This window comes from Chanos chanos, chromosome 1 (assembly GCF_902362185.1).
Source record: "Chanos chanos chromosome 1, fChaCha1.1, whole genome shotgun sequence".
Classification (NCBI taxonomy): Eukaryota; Metazoa; Chordata; class Actinopteri; order Gonorynchiformes; family Chanidae; genus Chanos; species Chanos chanos.
Window position 1 is genome coordinate 55,917,732 of NC_044495.1, and position 21,939 is coordinate 55,939,670.

Consider the following 21,939-nt stretch of genomic DNA (forward strand, 5'->3'; position numbering starts at 1 on the left):
GAGCAGTAATTTTGCTGCCCTGCATTCGGAGAAGGCATTAATGCAGATCTCCTGCAGGGTAAGACTGTACCCTGCTGAAAAAAAATATTCTCTCATTAATGCCCGAAGTGCAAGTCTGCTTTCCGTTCATTCTTTGAATGTCAAAATGCGGCGCTGATAGTGGGGATTCTTTGTAACAGATCATTTTTAGTTGAACCGAATAAATAAATAAATAAATAAATAAATAAACCACAAGCGGCAGGAGGCAATTCGTTTCAGTTGTTTCCGATTAACACTTTCTAAGTATTAAAAAACAACGACAAAAAAAGAATGTTACATTAGCTAGCATATTGCTTTTCATTAACAGAAATGGCAAAGGTGAATGAAAGCAGACTGCTCTCTCTCTCTCTCTCTCTCTTTTTTTTTTTTGCACTGTATTTAACCACTTACCAAAGGGTAAAGTATACTTGTTAGGTAATATACATAAAAGCTCGATGGCTTTTCAAATGACTTAATGCACAGTTCTTGGTAAAGTGACCCTGAGGATGTATAGAACTCAACTGAACTGATGGTGAATCGGAATCCAAGAGGCAAAAGACTTCGATAATGTGACTCTCATTGTGGCAACAGAGTGATACATTTGCTGGGACTTCTTGAGCATTCGTTTTATTCTCTGTATGTGTTCTCATCCACAGGGCTATGGTTAAAAAGGGCGTGTCGTTTCGCATGGCCACACCCAGCAACACCTTGATATGGGACATCACCTTGGATACAGGCTTGGCTGGGAGCGTTGGAGTCATCTGCCAGAGGAGATCAAGTATAACTGGAAAAAGGTAGGTGCTTTTTTACTTTGCAGAAAAGAAAAGAAAAGAAAAAAAAAAAGAAGAACAGAAAAATGATTTCAGGAAGAGCTTGAAATTAATTTGTGGTTTTAAAAAGTCACTGGCTACTTAGCATTTTTTGGAATTACACAGAATCTTTTACCCCCAAATATACTGCAGCTGTGCATGTACTCAGCACTTTTTTATTTCATTAGACACAAACAATAATAAACACACACACACACACACACACACACACACACACCACGCACACACACACACACCACACACACTCACACACACACACACACACACACACACACTCATAGCTGAGTTGACCTTTGGCTGAATCCTCACTAGCACCAGCTTTGAGGTTTGCCTTAAATGACTGCCCTAGCATCAGTTACGCTAATCACCTGACTGGATTCTCATTGTAATGACCTGGTTTGACATTGGCAAGCAGAGCTATTCTGGTCGGAGAGAGACCATGGACTAAAGAGTTAAATCCGGCTGAGAGAGGTCAATTCTCGTCATGTACTCTCCTCCGGTTGGTTCAATGTCTTGATCTAGTCTAACTAGATTCTTAGATCAAAGATCTTAAGTCTCTTACATTCTGATGAAAATGAACTATGGTTCAACCTCCCACTGTGGCTTCCAAGAGCCCGTAATTCATCTCACGTGTGTAGGTTAGCATATATGTCAGTGAATGTGTATTTGTGTGTGTGTGTTTGTGTATGAGAGAGAGAGAGAATTTTTGCTTAATCCTATTAGTGACAGCTCAGCCTTAGCTTCCCTTTGTACTCTGGGTGGATGCGGGTTTAGTCGCCTCTACAGTGGGTCGTGGCAGGACTGTGTGGGACTCCCTTGTGCTGTTTGCTGAATAATCTTGAAGGCTGTTACCTCATAATGGATGAAGTTGCCAAAAACAGTGGATGAAAGCTGGCTCACTGCTATCTACTTTTAGTCATGTCATGAGGCATGAACAGCCGGAGAAAATAGCATTAAGAAAAAAAACCCCATTGTGTTCTTATGGATTCAATGCCATGTGCTGTGCTTTCTCTGTAATCTAACCCAGTGTCTTGTCATTAGCAGCGTGGTTATGGAAAGTAATATGAACAGAAGATTGAAAAGAACGGTGTTGGTCGTGTCACACTTCTAAACACCATGGTGATTTGTATATGATCATGTTATAACTTTTGGGCTCGACTGAATTAAAGTTGATTTCAAAGGGTGGTTTATTTCTCCAGCTATGTTAGCTTTTTTTTTTTAACATTGTGTTCCTACATGTTGAAATGGAGGCAGAAGCAAATATATCCGACATGACATTGTTAGTTGAGTTTCCTTTGGCATGTTCCCTTGTTAAAGATTTTTTTTTTCCCCCTTCTCTTGTGGAGTGTGTGAGGCATGATTAACAGCTCCAATCATGTTACCCACAAAATGTCTTTCCTTACATGCCATGAAAACCACAAAATTCAGTGGCTGGTATTTTATACATCAGGGCTGTTAGCTAGAGCGACGGTAGCCGCAGTAATTAAAATTGGGTCGCTATAACAACGATGACATCATAATGCAGCACTTCAAAATGGTTAAAAGCACCGCTGAGGATATGCCCTCGTCATCCGGATTGTTTTTCTTTTCAAATGAAACCACTGGAACAGTTTGAACGCGGTCACCTCTCAAAAAAACAGCGAGATTGTTTTCAATTTCTGTGTTTCGTATGTAGGCGTAATGAGAGACAGGGGTATCATTGAGACATCAGACATTGCTTTTGACCCCATTTGAGTTGTTTATTTTCTGTTATCAGGATTACAGTCTTTGTTGATCTAAATATGTTTAAAAAGCATATTTGCTGTATCTTAAATTGCGCATTAATCCACTGGTAAAATGGTCAGTAACTCACCCCAGCAACCCCGCCTTAAATGTTTCAGAGACTTTGGGGGGGGGGGGGGGGGTGGGGGGGGGGGGGGGGGGGGGGGGGGGTTGGGGATTTTGGAAAAGTCACTCATTTTTGAACTCCAACAAGGACATAAAGTAGCTTTGATATGCTATTAGAATTTTAAGTCTCGCATAAGCCAACTCAAACAATGGATCATTACGGATCTACTGGCTTGACACTGTCAATCACAGAGCGAAGTCCTTAATCTGGATTGTTTTGGGGTAATGGAAGCACCAGCAGAAAAAAAAACAAACAAGACAACTCACTAATGGGTCTACCTCAATCTCTTAGAACAGCAATGCCAGATTAAAATACCCAAATCTGGTTTAATGGAGTCTTAAAGGGGTGTGGAACAGTCTTATCATGAAATCCGGATGGTTGTCGTTTTGATAGTTTGATGCTTTTGGTCTTTTTGGAGAGGGTCTTAGCCATGGTCTGTTAAATTGATCTAAATTTCTCAAAACATTTGATCTGTTCAATGATAAGCGTGGGGTCAGACAGACCCCCCCCCCCCCCCCCCCCCCCCCACGGAAAGATTCCGTGCTGAGCATAGAGAAAAAAAAATTGAATCTTTAAATCTTTAACAAATCTTCAGGAGGGCGCTCTTTGAAATATTTTACGAAAAAAAAAAAAAAAAAAGTAAAATGACACGATGACACGCTTTGGATATCTTTGCTAAATGAAACAGCTCAACAGACAGCAGGACACTTCAGTCACAGAATGAGCAAAAAGCCGAAACGGAACCACGGGCGGCGCGACGAAAGTCACAGCATCACAATGTGAACGCATGAAGACGAACACAGAACAAAGAACACAGAACAAAGAACATATGACCACGTGAAGATGAACACAGAACAAAAAGAACACAGATCACATGAAGACAAACACAGTTAGAACAAAAAGAACACAGAACAGTGAACGCATGAAGATGAACACAGAACACATGAACACATGAAGACGAACACAGTTAGAACAAAAAGAACACAGAACAAAGAACACATGAACACGTGAAGATGAACACAGAACAAAAAGAACACAGAACACATGAACGCATGACGATGAACACAGAACAAAAAGAACACAGAACACATGAACACATGAAGACAAACATAGAACAAAAAGAACACAGAACACAGAGCAATGAACGCATGAAGATGAACACAGAACACATGAACACATGAAGATGAGCACAGTTAGAACAAAAAGAGCACAGAACAAAGAACACATGAACATGAACACAGTTAGAACAAAAAGAACACAGAACACATGAACGCATGAAGATGAACACAGAACAAAAAGAACATAGAACACATGAAGACATGACCACATGAAGATGAACACAGTTAGAACAAAAAGAACACAGAACACAGAACAATGAAGACAAACACAGTAAGAACAAAAAGAACACAGAACACATGAACGCATGAAGATGAACACAGTTAGAACAAAAAGAACACAGGAAGAGCAGTGCTCAGTGTTCCAGCCCGGAGAGAACATGCATGATACTGAGAACTGCTACTCACGCTGAGACTCAACCATAAAACTGTGCGGTTTTGTTTTGACCGTGTTCGTGTTCTTGCGCGTACGCTGTGATGTTGTGACTTTTGGTTTGGTAAAGATGTCTCATCTATATCATCATGTCATTTTAGTTTTTTTTTTTTTTTTAATAAAATATTTAAGCGCCCTCTTAAAGATTTGATCTTTTTTTTCATGTTCTGTTTGTTTATTTAAAGAAATGAGATATGCAGTCTTTTTTGTTTACATGTGTATTTAGTTATTGTTTGTCAACCTTTGGATTTAGAACGTCCTCTGATCTCATCATTTCCCGTGATAGCATATGATTATAAGAGGCATATGGTAGTGGACCACACTCATGGATTAAAATGGATTTTATTTAAGTAAACATATAGCCAGAAACACTTTCTCTTTGGAAATCCTGTCTTTATGAAAATGATTGAGAGATTAAAGTAAACTAGTACATCTGACTGGTACATATATTTGTGGCTTAAAAATCTATCCATATAATAACATATATAATAGTTTCAGCAGCTCTGAGAATTTAACCATGATTTCCTTAAAGGGAAAAAAAGAAAGGAGAGAAAAAAAAAGAAAAATAAGCCCCACACACATGCACAGATACACGAGCATATAGCTTTTCTTCCTTAGACACCCACACACACACACACACGTACAGATTCACAAACATATAGCTTTTCTGCCTTAGACACACACATGCGCGCGCACACACACACACATAATCACAAACAAACACACAGACACAGACATGCGCGCGCACACACACACAGACACACACACACACACAGACACACACACACACACAGACACACACACACACACACACACACTCACACACACACACACGCACACACAGACACACACACCACTCTTTCCTCTACAGATCACAAAATCATCTGTCCAACTCACTCTGCATCACTGCCCATCCTCAATTTTGCAGCAAACTGTTGTTCTACTCACACTCACACACACACACACACACACACACACACACACACACACACACACAGAAAAGAGGCATTTGAACTCTTTTCAGTTGATCCTCAGTGCCTGAAAGCTGTCTTTTAAAGCTAAAAGATTTAAACCAGATGCACCAGACTATAAGAGGTCTGAACTTCTATTGAAAGTATTATACCCGTCCTTAAGAGGATTGCTTCCATACAACACGTTTAGAGTAATGATATGTGCTGATGATAGTTTAAGCCCTTTGGCCTTTTAACCTGCACTGTGACTTGGGTCAGTGTGCCTTAAAACACAAGGTTAGTTAGAGGGTATGGGGCAGAAGGGCCGGAATTTACATACATTTCTTTGGATCACATATCAAATTTAACACACTATACTGTACAGTGTTTCAATACAGCACAAAACACTCACGACAATCCAGTGCTTTATTGTCAAATTAAGAATTCCTATTCCTATTCCTATTCCTACTTTAATGATTGCAGATTTGAATTCTAAGCACAATCTGATTGTATTCTTGCTTTTGCCTCCCCCAGTGATGTGCACCTATATATGAAATGTGTGTCTTTAGTTTCTCATAGTGTTTCAACCATATTTCTCATTTGCAGATCAAACAAACTTGTGGAGATCCTGCAGATGGATTTTGAAGTGGAGGACGTCAGCAACCAATCAGAAATCCAAGTGATCACCTGGGAGCTGGCACTTCCCGATAATGTCAAAATGATGGGTCAATCAGAGGGCACCATGAGAATTTACACTGCCCAGAGAGACTTTGTGGGCTTGGCTCCTCTGGTAATGGTGAGTACTATCTCAAAGAGACACTCAGAATCTACACTGGATTTTGAGCTAAAACCTCTAATTCCCTGAAAATGCGCCATGGACTGAAGAACCGCTAAGATGGCGATAAAGACCTAGTAGCAAAGAAAAATAGGTTAATATCCAGATAATATGTATATACTTTCTATATAGTGTTCAGACGGATGTAGGTTTGAATCTTGGTTGATAGAGTGGCTTTTTATGTAAGAGCCATACATTGCTCTTGATAATAGTATAAGATAAATAAATACGATTATAAGAGCATCTAATGTTCTCAAAATCCGACTGAAATCTTCTGTCGTAAGCCGTGACATGCAGGGACACTTTGGAGACTTCTGTGTCAAGTTAATGACAGTGGCATCTTCATCTCTCTTCATGTTCCTCAGGGGAAATTATTTAATAAGTTCAATAACCTTCTTACATATTTAATGAACGTTTATGGGCTCAAGCTCGGGGGTACACCGGGAACTTTTGACGAGATCTGTAGAAACATCTATCTGAATCGGATTTCTGATCCTGTAGTTATGTTAGGATCCCTAGGATGGTGAGGCTGGGTGATCCTAACATAAACTATTAGGTGCTACAGGATCATGGATCGTGAATGGAATGCTGAGTGCCACATTTGTTGGGATGGTGTGGAAAACCGTTGATGTGGCTTACTAACCAGTGCTTTGTGGATTCAGCCCCCCGAGTGTGATGGTTTGATGCTGTTTTTTCGGCCTTAAGCAGCACGCTAACCTCCAAGGACTTTTTCAGATGTCAGTGACCTCCCTTAGGAAATCATAATTGTTGTTTATGTTGACAAACATAATCGGAGAGATTATTTTTTGCTTTTCGCTTTGGCCGACACCTACACATCAAAATGTTTCGCCGATCATAAGTAAATCTTATTGGGGCATCCCCTCATTGTAATATGGAAACTTTAATGCTAACTATAATTGTGTTTGTCCATCATACACATGTCTGTATTAATCTGTGGCTTAATCCGGACAACCTGATGAATTATTGAAGCTGCTGGGTAATCTACATGAGTGGATCTTAGTTAAAACACATTGCTATTGTCTGTGAAGGGAACATCCTCTTTACTGTGTGCGTCATTGTTAAAAAAAAAAAAAAAATACAAGAGATTTGGGGGGGAAAGCGCTAACAGGATAGTACATGATGACTTCAGATTGAGTCTTAGTCTGACTGAGGAAACGGCTCAGAACATGAAGGCTGTGTACTATCGCAACAGTCAGCTCAGAATATGAAGGCTATGTACTATCGTAATGGATAAACAATGGGCGGTGATTTGACATGGTCCCTGATTAGAAGGCTGTTTCTTTGTCATGAAATTAAGGTTAAATTAGGCAGAAAACCTCTTATCTTGTAAATGGAAACACATGGTATCGAGAGTTTTTTTTTTTTAATATGAAATCAAAGAAATATAATCAAACCAGATTTACTGAAGCGTTTAGCACGTGTAAAGTCGATGCCAGTTACATAATACCTTGTACATAATACCTCAACCAACCATTACGTCAAGGGTGTAAAAATCCAGTCCTGGAGGGCCATGGTGCTGTTGTTTTTCTTGTCAACCAACTAAATACAATCTCTGATTGGCTGAAGAGCCTTCACGCCTGTTTTCAAGGTGAGAATCAACAGGTCACTAAGGGGTGAAAACAAAAACCGGCAGGACCCTGGCCCTCCAGGACCGGATTTTAACATTACGTTTATGAATATGTGATGAGACAGGGCATTTTGATCTAGTCTGAGATCTTATTGAGATCCATTAGAGATCAATTAGAGATCCATTAGCATTCCAGAGCCCTGTAAGAGGACAAAAAAAAAAAAAAAGAACTCAACGAAGTAACCTCCCGAATGAAGAGATTGTGTCGGCCTGTACTCAGATACGACTTAACACAGCTATCTGGTGTAGGGCTCAGGACAGTGATTGGAGCTGTAGGGGTGACTTGTTCCATCTGTCTGGGTGATGATATTCTGAGTTCAGGCATTCGGCCAAACATTCGCACGTCGGAACTCTGAACGTTGTGCTCCGCTTTCAGTAGAACACGAATTAATCAGTCGCCAGTATGACGCAGGTGATCCAAATTATATTTCACTTAGGTTAAAAAAAGAAAAAAAAAAAAAAAGGTGTTGTGAAACCTCTGATCTGAGGCTTATACTGTAAACCCTTGACACTGTTGAGTATAAAAGTTGAAAATATAGAAAGTAACTTGAAAAACATTATTCAGACGTCCGCGCCTTGATTCAAACAAATATTACCGGCTTAAAGCACGTCACGTTAGCATTTGCCTTTTTACATGCTGGAAGTGGAGTTAACTTTTTGATTTAATCGTGCAAGTCATTGTCAGTCAACATCTCATCTTTGATTTCATCTCATCTGTGTCAAAACGCTTTGATGTGGTTGAACAAGGATCTGACATCTCTGTTAACATGCTTAGCCAACGCTGATTTCTCTCAGCAAGGCATCCCTGAAGCTCACATAATATCATTCACTTTGTGTCATTTTCCTTTAATAGGGACAAATTTTCCATTCAAACAGAAAATTGTGCATTAATGGTCCCAACGCATGAATCACAACATTTATAGTCTTGTTTCTATTACTGTGTTTCTGATGCTCATGCCTAGTTAGGCAGTCAGAATGTTAAGAGTGTTTTAATCGGGGGTGTTTGAATCGGGGTTTTAAACTCTCTTTTAAGATTTCTTTTAAGGACCATTCCCCCCCCCCCCCCCCTTCCACATTTCCTTTCCAGAATATTCTTGTTTTGTTTTTTTTTTCAAGGATACAACAATTTGCAATCTCAGTGAAACATCTGGTGGCCATCCGCTTTACGTTTTGGTACACATAATTATTAGCCTGGAGGTTACGTTGCTACTGCTTTTTCTAAACGCTTTGATAATATATGAAGGGTGTTGATTGGCCTGTAATTACACGCTCAATCAGGGGGCCTCAGATTTAACAAACAGAAATCACTCCGGCTTGTCTTCACACTTCAGAGAACTTTGGGGCAAAGGAGGGAAGTATTAATTGAGTTAGCAAGTGTTTAGCTAAAATCACAGTACACACACACACACATTTAAAACGCAATACTCATACGTAAAGATTCCAGTAAACAAACAAACAAACAAACAAACAAATAAATAAATAAATAAAACAGATGTGATCTACTGTACTTGCCTCTGTCCGGTAGGTTACTGCAGAGGCCAGACTGTGATTTAACTTGTTCTGGTTGAGCTCTCTGGCCCTATGTAGGTTTTAGGGGATTTTGTGTAATCTTTTTTTTGTGTGTGTGTGTGTGTGTGTGTGTGTGATTCAGGGTTCTGTGAGCCTTGTTCCTTTCTGTGACATTAAGGCTAACCAACCTCATTCTCTAGTAATAGGATTCAAAAGAGAAAGAACAAGGGAAAATGAGATTGCTTAACCTGGATTTTCAACCTTGGCTCCTTTGCGGTATGCGTTATTTCAACCAAAAACAGGATTATTAATTCTTTCCCCGGCAAAAATTGACTTAGAAAAATAAGGATTGGATTTTTTTTTTTTTTACTGTCCTCTTATTATCCCATCTTTTCACGTAAAAAAAAAAAAAAAATAAGTATAACAAAAGTATGATAAGTATTTTAAGTTCTTTCAATATGTTTTTTTTAACTTGAGATTTCTGTGCGTTTGCCATTGTTGTACATGGAAAATGAACATATCTATATTTAACTAACACATGCTAGAGTCCTAAGGCATTTTAACTCACTTTACATATAATATTCTGACCCATGTTAAGGATGGTGGACATTAAACACGTAACACAGATTCCTGTGGGAACATAACACGTTGCACTTTTATAAAAGTGCTTGCTAAATGAATACACACAATGTAATCTAATGCATAAATGAATCACTGAACACTTTTGATTTCTTTTGATTTCTCCTGCTCACGCACTTACTGTAGGTATTGTCGGAGCTGATGTCTCAGACATATGTTGGTCTATGTATGATTTCTCTACCGCCTGGCCTTTGTCTCTTTCTCAGAACACGGAGCTCATGAACACGGCTATTCTGACCGGTAAACGTGTTGCCGTGCCGGTGAGAACGGTTGCCGTGGAGCAGGATGGATCCATTACAGACGTCTCTGATTTTACCGACTGTGCTTCCACCGATGAAGATGTCCTCAAGGTACAATACACTGAACACACGGACATGTGTGCGTGTGCGTGTGTGTGTGTGTGGTTGTGTGCTGGGGTGCAGGCATTCACCATTTCATTCAAGACTTTTCTCCAATTTATGTGACACTCGAAATACCTTTGAAGTTCAGAGAACTTTATATAGTTCATAGTTGGGGAAGGTACACGCTTCATCAACTGTACAGTGTAAGTCTGAAAATGCTAACTTTACCATCCTCAGGTGACTTCAGCATTTCAGGTCCCCTGAAAGCATGGTATTTTTGAAGGAGACATGAATAGTATGCGACAGAGCTTATGGCATGGTGGTATTTACCTAACTGGGCCTTAAACCACTTCAGAGAAGTCACCAAACAATGAGGCTATTAGTTAATCTGACTTAGTTTGTCTAAGTAACTAAACAGCTAAGACACTGTGCTGGGGTCAGGTGAGGATGAGGTTGTGTGTTTGTTTGTTTGTGTGTGTGTGTGTGTGTGTGTGTTTTAGCATTTCTTGCTGAGGAGAAAGTGCAAAGTGAGAGAGGAAAGAGCAGCGGATGGCTTTCTCTGAGCAAGATCTGTTTGACCTGAGGCAAAGAGTCAGGAGTGGGAGTGTGTGTGCGTGCGTGTGTGTGTGTGTGTGTGTGGTTGAGTGTGGGGGCGAGAGTCCTCTCAAAGTCAATCTTCACTAACTCAGTTTGTGTGTGTGTGTGTCTGTGTGTGTGTCTGTGCATGTGTGTGTGTGGCAGAGAGTTATTACGACAGAAGTCCTCTCAAAGTCATTCGTACAATGTCCTGCCTCACTCACTCACTCACTGAGTGTGTGCATGTGTGTGTGTGTGTGTGTATGCTGGAGGGGGTGAGAGCTCTTTGGACTGAAAGGAGTTCCCAGAGTCATCTTTGAGCCATCCAACTCCCTCCAAGCATTCTGTATGCTCAGCCTGTGGTTAAAGATGAATACAAAACCACAGCTCAGCGGCGCTTAAAAATCATACCTCCAAATGTATAAATGTATGTTTTCCCCATCTATATGTATGTGCTAGCTCTTATGTTCAGCAATAGACTAATTTATTTAGATAGTAAGGGACACGAGTTTCCTACTTTCTGTTTTTGTTTGTTTGTCTGTTTGTTTGTTTGTTTTTTTTCAGTATCTGGGGGAGGAAAAGCAGCCTACACATAAAATTCCTGAGTTTTTCTCATGTTTTTCCAGTTCTATGCGTGTCCACCTACTATTTACCACTCACCAATCCTTATAGATTCATACGTACATACATACATACATACATACTTACATACATACAATCTTAGATTTATACTCTAATCCATGGCTTTTTTTTTTTTGACGTTCTCTTAATATAATCTAATCTGGGTTTTTGAAGTTATGTTAACGTTCTAATGATGTATGCCCAATGTTTGCACATGAGTCAGAGACACGGCCACAAACATCTGGCTCTCGACAAGATGACATGAGATTGCACATTTATCCATTTCGAGTTGCGAGGGGTTTTATGAAGTTTAAGTCAACTCATATCAGCAATGTTTATCAATTTTTCATCTTTATCGCCTTTGATATTAGCGCTGAGCTAAGCTCTAAAGCTCTCATTGTGTTTTAACGTTTCCTGATCACATATATGGGAGCTTGTGTCTCTAAAACACCCACTAAGCTTCTTACTCGGAGAGTTTAGCTTTACTTTTCCCTGATGTCCCACTGTTCAAATCCAGTATATTTCCTTGAGTCTCTCTCTCTGTTCACCATCAGGGTCCTTAAAAAAAACCAAAAAAACACCTACCGGATATCAGCCTAAGGTAGTTTACACTGAATCCCTCCAAAAGCTGATACCACTGAGTTAACCACCCTGGATGTTCCGTATCTGTAGTAGTAGTAATAGGTGTAGCAGTTGTAGTGGAAGTAGGAGTGATCACATTTAATATCAGTTCACAGTCCGCGTTTGACCGGTTCACAAAATCACGTAAAAATGCAGGGATTCGATTTACAAAACAGAATAAAAACAGCAGATTAATAAAACCGATTACAGAAAGGGATTGAACTGATTAATGCATTCCTCTGTAAGTATGCGTGCCACGGTATTCTATATGATATGAAAGCCTCACTGACAGACTTCAAATAAATATTTCTTACAGAGAGCAAACTTCGGTACTGTATGACAGTTAAGTCAGTATTTTATTTCTCATCTAGGTAAAGTCTTTCAACCTTAAACGTGTTTGCTGGCATCAAGGATGATGCAAATGCAAAGTCTGGAAAAGAAAAGGTAAAAAAAAACAAAAAACAAAAACCTCTCAAGTTATCTTGGATATGCGTGACATATCCCTCCTTGATCGTGAAGGGAGAAATAAAAGAGAAACGACAGAGATCAAATATAGCACAGAATTCAGTCGCTACGGACGACGAGAGTAATACGTGTGTTTCATAACATGCCGTACTTGAGTCTTTAGAGTCCATATCGAGATCTAGAAGCAACAATCCGACACTTCCGCCTGCGTTTTTTGACACGACTCATTTAGGAACGGCGTTCGGCTGTGTTCAGCGATGCAGCACGAGACTTGAGGACAGCTCTTCAAAAATCAACATTCAGTTAGGGAACGATGGTCAATTTTTTTTTTAAAGCGAGCTAAGTTAGCTACTGCACGCTAACGAAGTGGTGTGTGGAAAAAATGCTTGGGGTATAGACATTGAGAGGTCAGAATTTATTTATTGATTTATTCATTTATTTTAAATCTAATCACATTAAAGAGGCCACATCAGGGAAAAGTAAAGCAAAAAAGAAAAAGAGGGAAAAAATCCTACAGACACAATTTTAAAAGTTTTTTTGTTTGTTATTTTCGTAACAGCTGCCAGCACAGTTCAATTTTTAAAGGGTAGAGAACCGGGCTTGTGACTGGAGGGTTGCCGGTTCGATTCCCAGGCCCAACATCCACGGCTGTGTGCCCTTGAGCAAGGCACTTAACCCTAATGCTCCCCGGGCGCTCACCAAGGAAGGCTGCCCACTGCTCCTGCGTCTGGTGTGTGTGTTCACTACTGGTGTATCGGATGGGTTATATGGAGAGGACAAATTCACTGCTCACTTCACAGTGTGTGTGTGCAATCATCTTAACTTAACTTATAAGATTATTTAACAATACTGAAGTCTAGAGCGCTATGACAAGCACCTGCTATCGTTTACTATGGGATTAAACGAGGATGAACATATGAGAGCTTATGTGTCCTGTCAATATTAAATTAACTGACCACAATACCTCCCACAGAGCGGAGAAAGAATAGAGCAAATCCTTGAAAAAAATGAATTACCCTTAAATCGGCATGTTGTCGTAATCAGAGCGTGCGGATTGCAATATGATTTATATACCGCCGTAGAAAATAGGACCATTAAATCTCATATTCTTTGCCTTAACAAATGGATGCGGAATCCATGGATTTAAAGGTTAGCCATTTGATTTAGAGAGCCCAAGCACTCTGGTAACTGTCCAAACCATATGATGTTTCCTGGCATTGTTCCAATACACTCAGCACCGTAGAATTGTACTCACTTTAGTAGACTAGGACACAAGATAAAGGAACCATGTAAGAGTATTAGAACAGGGGCCTGTCAATCAAATACCTCATATAATTACAGGACACTACACTGATTTATAGACAATGGTTTCAGCCACTTCTTTGTATAATGGAATCCATTCAGTGAATCCCTTAGTGTTGGTAAATCCTTGTTCGGAGATCGTGAATCTCACGGTGAATCTGGTTAACAACAGTGAGATTGATCAGGTTTGGATTGGTGAGGAATGAGTCATGTGGTATTGTCCTTGTGCACTGGCTGTAGTTTATGGAAACCTTAAACCTCTAGGTAGTTGTAAAGTAGATGGAGACTTTTATGAGAGCAGATTCAGTGCGCTGTTTTATGAACATAACATCCTGTCCTTCACGAATAAGACATTAAGGTTTAACCTGTAAATGGTTGATCTCTGTTTCTTGCCTAAGTCTGTGCAACCAAAGGTGACTTTTAGATGTGAGCTTAGAAGTACTGATATAAAGAAATTCCTTCCAGTCCATCCACTACACAACTGCCACCCCTTTCAAAGCACACACACTCTCTCTCTCTCTCTCTCTCTCTCTCTCTCTCTCTCTGTCTGTCACACACTCTGTCAAGTCAACTTTAAACTTCAATTTACAAATACTTGTGTTGGTGAAACAGTGATCAGTGCTCATTAACACTTTTGGATTTGAACCAGAAACCGAATCTAACTCAGTATTAAGCCAAAATCAAACAGAATAAATGATAGTTATTCGCAGAGCAGGAGAGAAAGTATGCAGAATGAACATCTGAAAAATCTGTAAACCCCCTCCCCCCGTTTTTCTCTTTCTCTTTGAGTTAAAGATGTACTAGAGGGATTAAAGCTGACCATACCAATATAGCTTTGGTGTCATTCTCTCTCTCTCTTTCTCTCTCTTCCTCTCTCTTTCACACACACACACACACACAAACAGACACAACACACACACACACACACACACAAAGTGCTGATATAATGGGAAATTAGTGAAGCAAGACTATTATGTCAGCACACAGCAGTGTTATTTAATTCAGGGCCAACACATTTATCCTGCCAAAGACAATGAACACACACAGACACACACACACACAGACACACACACACACACACACACACACACAGAGATGACCTGTTTGTTCTCTCATTCTCAGCTGCCTGTTAAATGCACCCTCCTTAAGGCTGTCAAAGTCACCTCTGTAAAGTCCCCTCCCTCCCCACCAACACCCCCCCCCCCCGTCTCCCCCTCCCCCCACCTCCTTCCGTCTCCTCTCTGTTTCCTGACGAAATCAGAATTTTAATGCCTTTGTAAATTATCCAATTGATTAGAGGCTCAGGACGTTTGATAAGACCAGACTCAGTCACACAGGGTCTCAAATGCACTCGTGCTATTTTTCAAGACTTGACAGTGCACCGTCCCAAGGTTGCATCTGTAATTCAAAAGGGCTGAAGCAGCCCAGACTCGACTGACACTGAGGATTGATGTGGGACTGGATGGTCTGTTATTGAATTAACATAAATTCACTGAGGCTATATCTGATTATATTCTCAGCCTTGAGATCAATGTTCCAGTTCATTAAAGCCACTAAACTGTGTTTGCCACATCATTACTGTATGTTATTCAGATACTGACATATGATTGGCTTATCGGAGCGTTACTTCACCGACATCTCTCTGTTTCCTTTTTCATTACGTTCATGATGTTTAGAGCCCTGTTTTTGAATGTATATGAAGCAACAACAACAAAAGCAACAGAAACAGCAGCAGCAAAAGCAACCGCAAAAATGTATTTTTGCTCATTTGAATTCTGGGAAGGTCTCGTTTTCTGAGAATTGATTGACAGCTGGCCATAAAGCCGCATGTGTAATTGGGTAAATCCGTGAATGTGGTGAATTAGGACGGTGAGCGCGGTCCCTATTTTAACTCTGCCTCCTTTTATAGTCATTCATCATCTTCACAATGAGTGCATGACAAAACCCACCTGTCACTCATGAGAACGGGCTGGAGATCACCGCTCATTTCATATAAAGAACCACTTAATGTATTCTGATATAAAAAAAAAATCAAATGAAAAACACCATTAAAGGTACCTAGATTACAGAGCTGCGCATTTGCACTACATATCAATAGTTGGGTTCAAATGTATCGCGGGTTGCGAGTCGTGAATTGAAGCAAATTATCGCAGATTTTCACAGCTCGGATTATAACGCGATGCACATTCTGCATTGCAATAAATATAGAACCAGTTATTAGAGATGAAACCTAATAATTAGCATTTTATGAATGTGTGAGGAATGAGGGTTTTTTAAATGACAGCTGGACACGCATTGACTGGACGTACATTGTAACGCAGGAATTTGCTCTCCAAATGTCAGTTGTATTTAGCATTTAGCATTTCATGCATTCTCGCCATCTAAACGTGTACGCTAACATTTTTAAACGTCGTTGTCTCTCACACCCCTAGGTGTCAGACAGGTGCGACTACGTCTACGTGAACGGCAAAGAAACGAAAGGTCGTCTGCGGATGCCGGTGAACTTCACCTACAGTTATCTGAGCGCTCAGCTGGAGATGAAGGTTTGGATTCCACGTCTGCCCCTGCAGATCGAGCTCTCTGATAATGAACTCAGTCAGATCAAGGGCTGGAGGATCCCTATCACATCCAGCAAGAGGTAAACACACTCCTGGGCTCTTACAAAATCAAATCAAATCAAACAGACTTCCTTTCATCTTCGTCGTCTGTCTCTCCGCGTTACGTCCCAGGCCCTCTGGAGGGGGGAGAGGGGGGAGGGGGGGGGGGGGGGTCGGGAAGCAACTTTGCGGTCTTAAAAGTGACAGTTGACATGGTCTGTAGGTGTCATGCGGGCATAGCAGTTTTGACTTGATGTCACCTCCCAGTTTTGGCGAAATCGCGCTTGGTCGCCCTGTGTCAGACATTTCGGCTGACACAGCTGAGTAATTCCTAAACTTGGAGATAGTCTCATTCTGTAAGTATGATGTGGGCAAGTTTCACTTATAACAAGTGGCAGAATTAAAGATATGGTAATTAAGCACCAATGATGCACCAAAGGTAAAATCAGATAAAACAACAAGAACAACAACAACAATAAGAACAACAACAAAATAAAAACAGAAGTGTCGGCCTCAGAACAAAGTATGGGGCTCCATTATTCTGCTTTGATGACTGCTCCTTGCTCTAAAGTGCACATGGATGAATTCATAATATTATATAATATAATGTCATCGTACCATAATTATATTAAAATGGATTTATAATGTGGTTATGAATAAGATTGTGAAATGAAAAGAGCTTAGCAGTTTTAATACTATTGCATAATTTAAAGGATAAAATCCACTCATACATTCATAATGTGATCTAATCAAGGCACAAACTAATGACAGGTGCTTAAGAGAGCTGTGTGCATGTGCGGTGTCTCTGTGTGTGTGTGTGTGTGTGTGTGTGTGTGTGTGTGTGTGTGTGTGTGTGTTAAAAATGATTGTATGTATGTTTCTCTATAGGTTGGGGTGGAACAGTGAGGAAGAGGGGAAAAGCAAAGGTTGTACGCTACAGTTCCAGCATGCGCTCGTCAGCGTCCTCACGCACTTTGTGGCCGAACAGTCGGACCCCCGGGAACCACAGGCCTATTTCCTCGGCTCCGACTGGCAGGTAGACGTCACCAGGCTGGTACAGTACTTCTTGAAAGTGGAAGACCCCGGCATCGCCCGTCTGCAGGGTGGCAGGGTGTTGGCAGGGCGTGACGTGGGCACCACCTCTTTGAAGGTAAATGGAACCTTCATGATCTGTGAGGTCACCTAGAACCTAGGGGTCACGTGTTACAAGTCACGGTGCGGAATAAATATCGATAAATATCGGATTTGCACAAATGATAGTAATAATAATACATTTTATTTGTATAGCGCTCATTTACAAACTGCTTTCAAGGGGATAGCAGTTTTAAACAGATTTTCAAAAGAGAAATGAGATAATGACAAATAAACTATAAAAAAAATGAGAAATAAAACACGTTAAAAACAAAACACCAATAAATGGTTAAGAAATGCTTTAAAAATGAAAAAAGGAAGAGCAATTTAAAACAGCATCTAATTAAAAACAGTGTTGAATATGTTTCAAGGTACTTATTAAAAGCACCAAATGGATCCATAGCGCCGAAATTTTTTGGTAATGAACTCCACAAATCACCGGCAGATGTTTCAATGTTGAGGATAAAGGGGATTTTTAAAGCAAACAAACAAATCAAAGTAAAATGTCTTAAAAAGACTTGACACAGCACAGATATACTGTGTTGTTGTTGTTTTTTTGGGGTTGTTATCTTCCAAAGTTCTGAAACAGTTTTTTGTTTCTTTGTTATGCAGGTCTTGTCTCCCCTGTCAGACTCTATCCTGGCAGAGAGGACCGTGAGGGTGCTGGATGACAAAGTCACTATCGCAGAACTGGGACTACAGCTGGTCAGTGGACTCTCTCTCAGTCTACAGCTCAGCACAGGAAGTAACCGAGCAATCACTGCCACGGCAACCACACAAGAAGTGCTGCAAACCCCCAAACAGGTCAGTAGAGGTTATGGCCTAAATTTTTATATACATAAATAAGTTCTATATACATACACACACACACACACACACACGTATATTTAATATACATAAATGTGTGTGTGTGTGTGTGTGTGTGCGCGCGTGCATGTGTGTATATATATATATATATATATATATATATATATATATATATATATATATATATATATATATGTTTGTATGTATAAACACACACACACACACACACACACACACACACATATATATATATATATATATATATATATGTGTGTATATGATATAACAAAAAATGTGTAAAAAGTAGTTTAATCAGCTTTTATACACTTTCCAGGGTTTTTTTATCATAAGATTTAAAAATGTTGAGTGCTACATGTTCTTTTGTTTTATTTAGGCCATTGAATATCAAATAACCTACTACATAAGGAAGACACACATCCACAACACTCTCTCTTCCTCCTCTGTTTCAGGAGGCTGTGCTGAGCTCCTGGTTACAGTTCAGCGACGGTTCCCTCACACCCCTGGACATCTATGACCCTGCTCACTATCGGCTGGCGGTGACCTCTCTGGATGAGGGCATAGTGTCAGTACGAGAGCAGCCCTTGGCTGTCGTGGCCCAAGGAGAAGGGCAGGGGGCACTGGTGAGGGCAGAAATGACCATCTGTGAAGCCTGCCAGAAATCCAAACGGAAGAGCACGTTAGCCGTGGGCAGCGGGAACCTGAAAGTGACCTTCCAGGTGAAGGGGAAACGGGTAGAGGGGAGCAGTTACAACGCGAGCAGCAACAGCAGCGTTGGCGGTAACGGTCCCGTCACAGGAAGTGGGTCGGGTGGGGTCGCCGCGGGTGGCGGTAAGGACAGCAGCACTGACTACGGGAGCGACGGAGAGGAGATGGAGGGCGAGAAGAAACTGCAGCAGCCGGAGCCAGCGCTGACCAGCAGCTCCGCCTCAGAGAGAGAAGAAAGCGCTTTGAGGAAGATTACCACCACCGTCCGGTCCATGGACAGAGCCTCCGCCCATGGGAGTGTCCCCAGTAACCCAGGCGCATGGACGGGGCGAGCAAGCGATGCCAGGGGAGTCAGTAAACCCGGGGTTGTTTTGACTAACGGGAATTTTATCACTCCGGTCCGACCACTCGGCAACGTCGAGGACGGGAGCCTCAGGACCGAGAACGATGGTGGAGGCCCGGGAAATTCCGTAGTGAGTGCCAGCAAAGCTCCAGGAAACCTGGTGAACTATAATAACTATCCCGCCCAAGTTGAGGTGCCCAACTGGAGTGGGAAAAACGATGATCTTGGCGATGATGACGACGACGATGTCATCAACAGCATCGAGGGACCGTTAGGGAATCGTCCACTCACCGACCTGGAGATCGGGATGTACGCTTTGTTGGGTGTCTTCTGCCTGGCCATCCTGGTCTTTCTGGTGAACTGCATCTCGTATCTGGTGAAATTCCGGCACAAGCAGGCGCCCTCTCAGGGTCCTGAGCACGGCGGGCACCGTCACGACTGGGTGTGGTTGGGCACTGACGCCGAACTGGTCATGGACGTGCCGGGGAGCCCGTTACATCACGACGAGCACAGCACCACGGTTATTGACATCGGAACCAACGGCGATAACTGCGGCACCCTAACCCGCAGGTCGAGCTGCCAGATCGCCACGGTGGGGGACACCAACATGGGCTGTGTGGGGTCCCTTAGAACCAAAACGAACAGAAGCGATTCCCTCCATTCTCCAACCAGTAAGAGAAAACGGGTGCAGTTTACCACCTTCACCACTCTGGAACGCCAGTCCTCGATGAACGGGTCTCCGGTAGAGAACGGACACGGCATTGCATGGGTGGGACAGGACGAGAACTGTGCGCCAGTTCAGGTACCAGTCGCCAGGTCTCTGGAACAGCTATGATGGAACCCATCCGTCCTATATCAAGAGTCCTTAACTGTGGTCACCCGTATGCCTTCCGCCTCGGATACACGTATCAATCAATACAACCGCCGCCAGTTACTGAAACACATGAGACTAAGGAGGTTTTTTTTTTTATGCACTCATAAGGATTCTGCCTCTGTTTAATAAATGATCCAAATACAGAAAGCAATATGTTGGCTGAGTATAAGCTTGACAAACAGAAAGCACTTCTGTGCTGTGAGTAAACTGCAGAGGGACCGTGTTTTTTTTTGGCAGTGTTTTTTTTCTATTTGTTTGAATGAGCCTTGAGACTCCCAAGAGACCGTTTTTTTGTTGTTTTTTTTTACAGGGGAAAGTGATAGGACTAGAGAAACGAATAGTATCTCTCTCGTGCTTTTACGTAGCGCATGCTCGCACCGCCTCGTAGAGCATTTTCAGACAAACCACCCAGAACTAATATTAGTCGTTGTCTCTCTTTTTCCTCTCCTTTTTTTTTTTTTTTTTTTTAAACACATGTACATATAACTGTTGTACAGATTAACGTTTGACCGTTTGATGTTTAATCGTCCCACATATTATGTCAAGTCGTTTGAATGTTTTGCTTTTTTCATTAAAAAAAAACAAAAAAAAAAAAACCCCGCACTAATCAAAAGCTCTGTCTATGTGAAATATGTGTGTCTGGGTCACCGGCATTTGGGCTTTTGATGTGATAGATTAGATGGATTTTATAATCTGCTTTTGATACAAAAGGACAAGGTGAGGTTTGCATGCCTGCCAGCGCTGCTCTCACCGAACTTACTGCCAGTAGTGGATGACATTTCCCAATGCCAGACAGCTCTAACCCACGGGTCAGCATAAAGAGAACTACATGATGTATGTGTACACGTAGCTGTTGTATCCAATCACAGCTAAGTTTTCTATAGTCTAAGGCTGGGGAAAAAAAGGGTTCTGTGTTATGTTTTTTGGCTCACCAGGTAGATTTTAAGAAAAAGGTTACTATGAAGATGGAACTGTTGGCTGCAGTAATGCAGATGATGATTCGGGGTAAACAAAACAAATTCTCTCACAAACAATAACCTTAAAGATTTGCTTTCATCAGGCAAAAAAAAAAATCTTTATTTTATTTTATGAGGTTGGAGTACTTTTGGGATGACATCAAAGCCAGAGGAAAATCCATTTGCAGAATGGGAAGTGAAAATTACATACAATACAATAAACCATACAACATTTGGCAAAGAATTTAACATGCATTTTCTTTTTTGCTGTGCTGTGTTTAAGGAAGAACATATCTAATACAATAAATATTTATTTTGCAAATCACAGAACAATAAAACTTTATTCATAAATACTGAAATGCCACCCATAACCACGTGTCAACTATCAATAGACATAAGAAAATGTAGAATTATGAAGGATGCATGGAGCTGAAATCCTATAATCCAGCATTTGTTGAGCACAGATGTGTTGTTGAATGTATATGAATATTAAAAAAAAACCCATAAAGTTTATTACACTTTGTTACAGATGGAGCTCACAGCATCTTAAAACCCTGAGTGAATGACTGACATGAGTATGTGTGTTTAAGTCTCAAACTTCCTTTGAGCAAATACTAAGGCACTTTAAAGCCTTTATTCTCTTAGCACAAATATAATAATCGCACAAGTGCATCTCGGAGCAGTTAAACTTTCCCTGTGACAATAATCACTCCC

At 41.0% G+C, this 21,939-nt stretch overlaps 1 protein-coding gene across 1 annotated transcript in view; it reads left to right on the top strand.

Annotated features, from left to right (window-relative positions):
• Nucleotides 1-20,230, top strand: part of LOC115805361 (transmembrane protein 132C) — a 32,475-nt gene extending 12,245 nt beyond the window's left edge. Inside the window, exons 3-9 of the mRNA XM_030765923.1 lie at nt 675-812; nt 5,841-6,030; nt 10,072-10,215; nt 16,224-16,429; nt 17,277-17,538; nt 18,132-18,323; nt 18,797-20,230. Of these exons, the coding sequence (XP_030621783.1) occupies nt 675-812; nt 5,841-6,030; nt 10,072-10,215; nt 16,224-16,429; nt 17,277-17,538; nt 18,132-18,323; nt 18,797-20,230 (2,566 nt within the window). The remainder of the gene's footprint in view (nt 1-674; nt 813-5,840; nt 6,031-10,071; nt 10,216-16,223; nt 16,430-17,276; nt 17,539-18,131; nt 18,324-18,796) is intronic.
• The last annotated feature ends 1,709 nt before the right edge of the window (nt 20,231-21,939 follow it).